The sequence below is a fragment of the Canis aureus genome, chromosome 3 (genome assembly GCF_053574225.1).
Source record: "Canis aureus isolate CA01 chromosome 3, VMU_Caureus_v.1.0, whole genome shotgun sequence".
Taxonomy (NCBI): domain Eukaryota; kingdom Metazoa; phylum Chordata; class Mammalia; order Carnivora; family Canidae; genus Canis; species Canis aureus.
In genome coordinates, this window is record NC_135613.1 from 11,549,917 (window position 1) to 11,559,157 (window position 9,241).

Consider the following 9,241-nt stretch of genomic DNA (forward strand, 5'->3'; position numbering starts at 1 on the left):
TAAAATGTCTTTTCTCGGTCAGCTAAGTGTGGAAGGCAAAACTCTTCACCATCATCTCCTGTAGTAAGAGGCAGCCTTCAGGTGAATATGGGTGAGCCTGGCTCATAGTCCTGTGGCAGAGAAACAAGGAAATCATGGGCATGAAGGACTGCTACTTCTAAAACTCTGGCTACCATGTCTTTGTTTTCTTTTTTTTTCTAAACAGGAAATTGGGAATGGCTGGCCAGAAGCTGGGCTCCTCTGCTCTCCTTTGTTATATCCGCCCTGACACTGCCGACCCAGCGAGTAGTTTTAGCTTGACTGTAGCCAACGTTGGCACATGCCAGGCAGTCCTGTGCCGCAGTGGGAAACCAGTGCCACTCTCAAAAGTCTTCAGCCTAGAACAGGACCTGGAGGAGGCTCAAAGGGTGAAGGACCAGAAAGCCATCATAACAGAGGTGAATCTTGCTCCCACTAGTTACTTCTGCTTCCCAAATCTAGTGAATGCTGTTCTGTGTACAGGCAGTGAAGGTTCATTTTCTTCCTATCAAGCCTTGTAAATTGTATCCAATCCAGATAATAGTACTAGAAGAAAATCTAACAAATAGGTAATGACTAACAAAAAGAAAAGGCAAGTTAGAAACTAAAAATCCTAATTTAGGACCCTTCAGATGTATAGCTGGCATGTAAAATGAATGTAAATGTCTCCCTTGGTTAATTTCCAACTCCTCTGTTTTGTTATTCTAACCAGAAAAAGAAAAAATTCTACAATTTGACATCCTGTTCTGAAATGAAAAGTTTTTAAATATTTTAACCGTTTATATTATGTATGGCTTAGTATGCTTTGGTGGCTTTTAGGGTTTTTTTTGTTTTTTTAATAATGAAGCATCAGTATCTCTAGTAATTTATAGCTTGTCTCCTTTTTAGTAAAATTAGCACTACATTTTTGCTTTCAAAGAGACTTTAAACAATTGCATTTAACATTGTTTACTGCAGGGGATCCCTGGATGGCTCAGTGGTTTTGGCGCCTGCCTTTGGCCCAGGGCGTGATCCTGGAGTCCCGGGATCAAGTCCCGCATCGGGTTCCCTGCATGGAGCCTGCTTCTCCCTCTGCCTATGTCTTTCTCTGTGTCTCTCATGAATAAATAAATAAAATTTTAAAAAAACAAAAAAAAATCAAAAAACATTGTTTACTGCAAAGCAGAATTCTGCTCAGATACTTTGCCCATTTTTAATTGTTTCTTTGTTGAGTTTTAAGAGTTCTTTGTGTATTTTGGATACAAGTCCTTATCAGATAAGTGTTTTGTACACACATTCTGCCACTCTGTGTCTGTCTTTTCACCCTTTTAACAGTGTTGTCTGCAAAGCAGAAGTTCTTAGTATGAATTTTTTTTTTAATTAAAAAAATTTTATTTTAGTAGGCTCCATGCCCAATGTGGAGCTTGAAGTCATGACCCTGAGATCAAGAGTCAGATGCTCTATTGACTGAGCCACGCAGGTACCCCAAGAAGTTTTTATTTTTATTTTTTAAAGATTTATTTATTCACGAGACAGAGAGAGGCAGAGACAAAGGCAGAGAGGGAGAAGCAGGCTCTGTGTGGGGAGCCCGATGTAGGACTTGATCCCGGGACTCAATCCCAGGACTCCAGATCATGCCCTGGGCCAAAGGTAGGCACTAAACCGCTGAACCACCCAGGGATCCCCAGAAGTTTGTACTTTGAACGAAGTCCCATTTACCAAATTTTTTTTTCTTTCACGGGTTCATGCTTTTGGTGTTTACATACTCATTGCCAAACCCAAGGTCACCTAGATTTTCTTCTGTGTTATCCTCTAGAAGTTTCATGTTTTAATTTAGGTCTGTGGTCTATTTTTAATTAATTTCTGTGAAAGATGTAAGCTCAGTGTCTAGATTCCTTTTCCCTTTTTGCGTGTGGCTATTCAGCTGTTCCAGCAGCATTCATTAACCAGACAGCCCTTTCTCCATTGAGCTGCCTTTGCTCCTTTGGCAAAGGTCAGTGGACCATATTTGTGTGGGTCCATATTTGGGCTGTCTGTTCTTTCAGAATCCTGTGTAAGGATACCCAGAATAGATTCCACCCAAAGAAAACAAAACCAAAAAAAAGTACCGTTACAATGTGGGTTGATACAAAGAAGATTCTGGAATGCTGGGGCAGTAGTCTCAGGAAAGTCTTTCAGTCAAAACAAATGCAAGATAAAAGATAAGTTTTTGTTTGATTAATTTGTTTTTCCAGAATTTAGATAATGTTTTAGTTTTTCTTGGGGTGTCGTAGGCAAGCAGGATTTATTTTTATAAATATCAGTTTAACCACAGGCATTTATTGTTTGCTAAGCACTTGACTCCTATTATTTTATCTATTTTTCACAATAATCCCCATGAAGGAAGTCCTTTTATTTCCATTTTACAGATGAGGAAAATAGAATTTAGAGTTTGTGACAAATTCTGGTAAATGAGAGAGCTAAGATTTTCACCCAGAGAATGACCACAACTCTGAAACAAATATTGATGGCTTTAGAGGTTTTGTATGATTTTATCTTGAAAAGAAATCAGTACAAAGTATTTGGCAGATGACCATTCCCAACCTGTGACCAGTATTACTCCTTTTCCTCTAAGTTTAGAATTATATCCGTTGTGACTTGATCTGCTATTCATTCCTGGGACAATCCTTACAGATTAGCTATATTATGCTATGGATTTCAGACTTTACTTTTCTAGGCTAAACAGCTTTGGAGATGTTTTAGTTATGCTAAAGTTATGAAGATTCTCTTAGGGCAGCCTGGGTGGCTCAGTGGTTTAGCGCCGCCTTTGGCCCTGGGCATGATCCTGGAGACTCGGGATAGAGTATCACGTCGGGCTCCCTGCATGGAGCCTGCTTCTCCTTCTGCCTGTGTCTCTGCCTCTCTCTCTCTGTGTCTCTCATGAATAAATAAAATCTTTTAAAAAAGTGAAGATTCTCTTAGCTATTTTCTGTCCCAACTGTGCCTTTAATGAGAAATAATTTAAGATTTTATTTATTTTTGAGAGAACGAGAAAGAGAGAGATAGACCCACACAAGCAGGGGTGAGGATCAGAGGGAGAAGCAAACCCCTGCTGAGCAGGGAGCCCTACGTGGGGCTCAATCCCAGGACCCTGGGATCATGACCTGAGCAACTGCTTAATGAACTGAGCCACCAGAGTGCCCCAATGAGAGATGATTTTTGGTGACCCACCTGAGTTTTGGCCTCTGTGAGAATACTGGTGATGGAGAATTAATGATAGTTCCGCTTATTGTTTTTCTAACAAATGTTTCTATATTTAAGGACATGCTGAGGCCTGTACTTCATGTGAGATGGAGGTGCTAAACTTTTAGCCACGTAATTTTTTTAACTTAGGTCCTGTGAACTCTTTGGTTTACTAACCACATGATATCTTGTCCTTTAAGAATTCTGTACATTCATTTTTGTAAGTCCACTTAAATTACAGAGAACTGAGGGGAAACCATATAACAAGTCTGTTTTCTTTTACTGTAGAGCCCTAGGCACTGTCATCTAGAAAGATTAAAAAAAAAAAAATGACATTGTTGCTTGTGTCTCAGAATTTGTATTCTGCTTGTCTCTAGGACAACAAAGTGAATGGGGTAACCTGCTGTACCCGGATGCTGGGCTGTACATACCTCTACCCTTGGATCCTCCCTAAACCTCACATATGTGCCACTCCACTTACCATTCAAGATGAATTGCTGATTCTGGGAAACAAAGCATTGTGGGAACACTTGTCATATACAGAAGCTGTCAACGCAGTACGCCATGTGCAAGACCCCTTAGCTGCTGCCAAGAAGCTGTGCACATTAGCCCAGAGCTATGGTTGTCAGGACAATGTGGGGGCGATGGTGGTTTATTTGAACATTGGTGAGGAAGGGTGCACGTGTGAAATGAATGGGCTCACCCTCCCAGGTCCTGTGGGCTTTGCTTCCACCACCATCATCAAGGACCCACCGAAGCCAACCACTCCTTCCTCTAGTAGTGGCATTGCCTCTGAGTTCGGCAGCGAGATGTCCACTTCAGAGGTGAGCAGCGAGGTGGGGTCCACGGCTTCTGATGAACACAACACTGTCGGGCTGGATGCTGGCTTGCTTCCAAGGCCAGAGAGGCGCTGCAGCCTCCATCCAACACCCACCTCGGGGGTTTTTCAGCGCCAGCCTTCTTGTGCAACTTTCTCAAGTAACCAGTCTGACAATGGCCTGGACAGTGATGACGACCAGCCTGTTGAAGGTGTCATAACAAATGGCAGCAAAGTAGAAGTAGAAGTAGATATCCACTGCTGTAGGGGCAGGGATCTCGAGAACTCCCCCACTCTTACAGAGAATTCTCCAACCCCATGTCCTGAGGAACATGCTAGAGGATCATTTTTTGGGATCCGAAGACAGAACAGTGTGAATAGTGGCATACTTCTGCCAGTGAGCAAGGACAGGATGGAGTTGCAGAAGTCCCCCTCCACTTCCTGTCTCTATGGAAAGAAACTCTCAAATGGCTCTATTGTGCCCCTAGAAGATAGCCTGAACCTCATTGAAGTGGCCACAGAAGCACCCAAGAAGAAAACTGGCTACTTCGCTGCCCCAACTCAGCTGGAGCCAGAGGATCAGTTTGTCGTACCTCGTGACCTGGAAGAGGAAGTGAAAGAGCAAATGAAACAACACCAGGAAAGCAGGCCTGAGCCTGAGCCCAACGAAGAAGATCGGACCGAGCTCCCGGAGGAGTTTGACACAGCACTGTAATCCTCCCCTAGGAGCTGTAGCATTAGGGAAGGCTGTGTAGTGTTGGGGTAGGGATCCTTCCAGAGGCACTTTGCCTCTGCATTTCTAAACCATAGCTGGGGGGGGGGAGGGGGGTGTAGAACTTGGAGCCAACATGGTGAGAGCTGTCAAGGTCTTGCTCCGGATAAGCTAGTAAACACCATCAGTGTTAAGTTTCATGTGTAACCTGCGTTGGAATTCCCAGAGTTACTGGGAAGAAAGCAGATGTTCTGTATCAGTCCTACCACCTGCCATTAACCCTTTCTCTCCTAGGATAATTTGAGAATTTGCCTGCCTGGGCAGGAAAGGGACTCTTTCTGTGGAGGAAATAACTGAAGACTGATTCTCTTTACTAATTGCTGCTGATGGATCTCTGTGACAGAGAAATCACCTTATATCTCAACCTAACTGATGGGATGTGATGTGACTAGTCACATGGCTTTTCATTCTTCTCTACGAGAATACAGCCTTTCGAAATGATGTTTATTGGAAATGTAGAACCAATCAAACAGATAATTTATGTATGTAATGTAATGAGAGCACTTTTCATTGACTGTGAACTTTTTATTTTTGAATCTGCACTCGAGCCAATCTTCTTAAAGGCAGCCCGGCACCTTTGTAGACAGAATGATCATCAGGTGTTGGAGCATTCTGTGAGGGTACTAGGAAGGGCCCTGGGAAATCTTTGAACTGTTGGAGGTCAGACTGGGAAAGCTCCTGAGAATCTTGAAGGGGTGGGATCTTTGAGGATGAAGATGGGGAAGGAGAGAAGACTAAGACTGCTTCCCCCAACCCCCATCAGAAAAAGAGAATTAACTCCTTGGCAAATGTGACAATTGCGAGGAATTGCCCAGCAGATCACCAGAGAAGTATTTGGGGACTGGCCTCTTCCCATGACGGGTGATGGGGTTGGCAGCCATCCTCCTCAGGTGTAGGACCATGGCGGATGCTACTTGCATCCAAGCAGCCTTGAGCGTAGCAGGGGATTCTGCACAGACTCAGGTGAATGAGAGCAGATGGATGGACAGAGCTTGTGGGTTAGACACGTCCCTTCTCTTAGTCCAGAGCAGAGGGATGGTTTTCTAAAGTGTCAGAGAGGAGTTGAGTTTGTCTTTAACGCTGAACCAGGGTACTCTTCTGGAAACTGCTTATCCACATCACATGGTTTCAGAGTACTGGGCTCAATTACTAATAGAAGAAAGACTTAATTGAGAAAATCCTAAGCTTACAGAAAACCTGGTTTACTGTATTGTTTGCACATTCCACATGACCCTAGCAAAATGCAGTTCCTTCCTTATTTCTGTTCTGTTGCCTTTTCCATTTAGAAGATTTACTGAGGAAACGAATCCTACTTATTCCTATAAAATTTTGACATTGCTTGATTTTACCCAGTGGGGAATGTGCTTTGAATTTTTAGAATACTTTCACAATTAAAAAGAAAATTAGTGTGGAACCATTAATTTGCTTTCTGAGAAACAAAATGTTAAAGATAGGGTTGAGATATATATAGATCTGTCCATCTATTTATATCTTTGAGGGGGTTTTTGAAGTTTTTGTTAAAGCAATAGGAAACCAGATGACCTGTCCACAAATGATTATGTATCCTCATTTCAGAGGCTCCATGCTCGCACACATGCACGCATGGCATGTGTGGCACACTCTTGGGGGGTTCCATACCACTCCAGCAGCTGTCTGACTTTGAGTCCTATATTGTCAGGAAAATTCTTGACTTCCCTATGTCAAACTACTGGTCAACTACTAAAAAGTTTTAGAACTCTGGTCTTGATTTGAAGTGGGGGATATAATGGTTCATACAAGGTTTAGGTGCCGTTAGAAAAAGGGGAACAAATCGTGTGTTGCTGCCCTATTTTTATATGGGGAAATGGGAGGAAAAAATGAAAGAGAAATGAAAATGAATAAAAAGCCCAAGATAATTAATAGTGACGGGTGATGTGAAACGTCTTGCTACCCAGACAGCAGAATCTCTGAGTTACCGAACACTGGTGCTGTCTGCAGAAGTTACTTTGGGAATGTACCGCTTTCATAGTATAGTTTCTTTAAAATCGTCCTTTCTCTCTGTGAACACTTTTCTTGTCTTTGTTTCCCACCCTACTTATTGGACATGAAACCCAGTTCTGAAATGACTTTACCAAAAGTAAATGTATTTACCTTTCATCAGAAGAACTCTAAAATTCCATATGTTCTTTTACGTGGTAGATTTATTTTCAAGAAACACTAGGTTGCATTGAAAACCTTTCATAGAAGCTGTACCAAACTAACCACTCTGTTCTCTAACTTCCTTTCATTCATTTCCCTCTATAATTACTCTGTATTAAGATACAGGGTAAAAAGGCCATAGTCCGTTACCAAAAATATCATACAGAACTCTTGACCTATAAGGTCATTTACAGTTGTGTGGTCTGATTAGGTTGTCAGGTGGTGAAATCCAGGAATCTGTCTCCAGGTGAATGTAATCTGCTTCCCAGGACTTTACCCAGAGGCTGTGTTCCCCAGGTGGGCAGAGTTCCATTGATCTCTGGCCCAGAGAGTCTGGCCTCTGCAGGATTCTCAGGTCTCTGTGAGTACCTCCCGTTTCGTAGAGAACTTTTAAGAGAATTTGTGAAAGAGGCTCCTTCTGGGAGCAGTTTGGGAGTCCCATGGAAGAAAGAAAAATACATGAGTCTTGGCAGCCATGGTATTCTTATTTTTATCCAAATGGATTGGAAGTATGTTTGAAAACTTGAGTGCCACTATGTCATTAGGAGTCTACCGTAGAGTTATTGAATTGGCGCTCCTACTACAAACGAGAGTGTTTGTACTACTACTGTAGAGTGTATGTGTGCAATAAGTTGGTGAATTCATTTTCTTGGCATATGGAAGAGCCAACACAAGCAGCTTGGTAATCATTGGGTGCTATTATAGTTGTTTGTCGTGAGTGCTATTTTCCAGGAGATGGAGCCAGTTAGGTTTGGTTTATCTACTGACTATCAAACGTTGCTCTTCCCTTGTAGACCTTCAGCAAAAGCAGGTACTTGGAAGCCACAGGCTCACCTTCTCTATCTACTCAATAATTACTAACAAAGAGACCTCCATAAGGGAGCATTTGGCTGTTATCGATAAATGTACCAATTATTAAATAATTAGTCTCCAAGCCATTCGGTGATGCCTGCAGCATCACTAGAGAATTGTGTCGCGTCACTTTTTACTTCCCTCTGGGCGGGGCCTTTTCAGACTCCCCCAGTCCTGGAGGCAAGCTCATCTTTCTCTCCAGTTAGTGACTTTTGCCCCCTAGTCGGGTAAGCACTTCCTAGATTGAGAAAAGCAGCTACAGTAAACCCCGCTGTTCCTTTCATTTCGTGACCATTCAATCACACATAAGCTCCTTGTATTCTCAATTTCACGCAATTCTCCCAGATGCTATAGAGTTTTTCTCACTGTTGCCAGTGGATATCATCCAGACAGTGAGTCCATATCTTACGGTTTTGTGCAATCATTGTTGTATTGTAGTCCTAAGACTCATTATAGTGTATTTTTGATATTTTTGAAATGTGTTAAATTTTTTAATTCAATAATATGAGCCAGAGCATGTTGCAGCAAATCTATTGTTTGTAAAAAATAACAATAATAATAAATTAAATAAAATGGAATATCTTTTTCATGGCTTTGTTTTAAAATGGAATACCTGTTATTTTATAAATACTTTATTTTGGCATGAAACTGTAATTTTCTCTAACCTTGTATACAGAATTAGTTTCTTAACCAAAAGCACCTTTAGGATTTATTTTTTTTTTTTTTGCCCTTTTTCTTCTTGCTTTAGAGGAAGATAATAAATGAAACCACATTCCATGACACTCTATGAAGCTATGAGTTACAGCAAGAATAAATATTTTTGATCACCTCTTAAGCTGAAATAGCAATAAAGATTTTTTCATGTTAAGAAACATTTTGACTTGACTTATATGTTTAAAGAAATCTCAAAGACAGGAAACGGCCCTTATTTGCACGCAGATTGTTAGCTGACTAAAGGAAATTCTATCGTAAGTAATTTACAGCTCCTAAATTAGAGCAGATGATGACACAGAGGAGCCAGTTGGATAATCTACCCGTCGTGTTTGTCCTAATGTAAAGGTTTGGTGTCAGAACTTCAGATGTTGGGATGCATTTTGACTCACAAAATACTTAAAATCCAGCTAAGCCTCTAAATTATCTCCCACTCCCTCCCTTCCCTGCAGGTTGTCTCCTATAATCTCTGGGTTTCCAAGCAAGATAAGGTTAGGCTTCTCCCTTATCTAGCAGAACGAACATATTAAAACCTTGGTACATTAGCTGTTTGTGAGCACCTTAAATGTGCTGGGCTCAGAGTCACCATCTATATGCTTTGGTGCCTCAGGACTTTGAGACTCCCCTCTACACCAGGATGGCGGTCAGATCCTCTGAGTGTGTTCTCTACCTCACGTGATACTCCCTGGTTC

General features: G+C 41.7%; 1 protein-coding gene across 1 annotated transcript in view; it reads left to right on the top strand.

Annotated features, from left to right (window-relative positions):
- Positions 1-8,712, top strand: part of PHLPP2 (PH domain and leucine rich repeat protein phosphatase 2) — a 75,343-nt gene extending 66,631 nt beyond the window's left edge. Inside the window, exons 18-19 of the mRNA XM_077889602.1 lie at positions 206-437; positions 3,597-8,712. Coding sequence (XP_077745728.1) covers positions 206-437; positions 3,597-4,751 — 1,387 coding nt within the window. The 3' untranslated portion in view covers positions 4,752-8,712. The remainder of the gene's footprint in view (positions 1-205; positions 438-3,596) is intronic.
- The last annotated feature ends 529 nt before the right edge of the window (positions 8,713-9,241 follow it).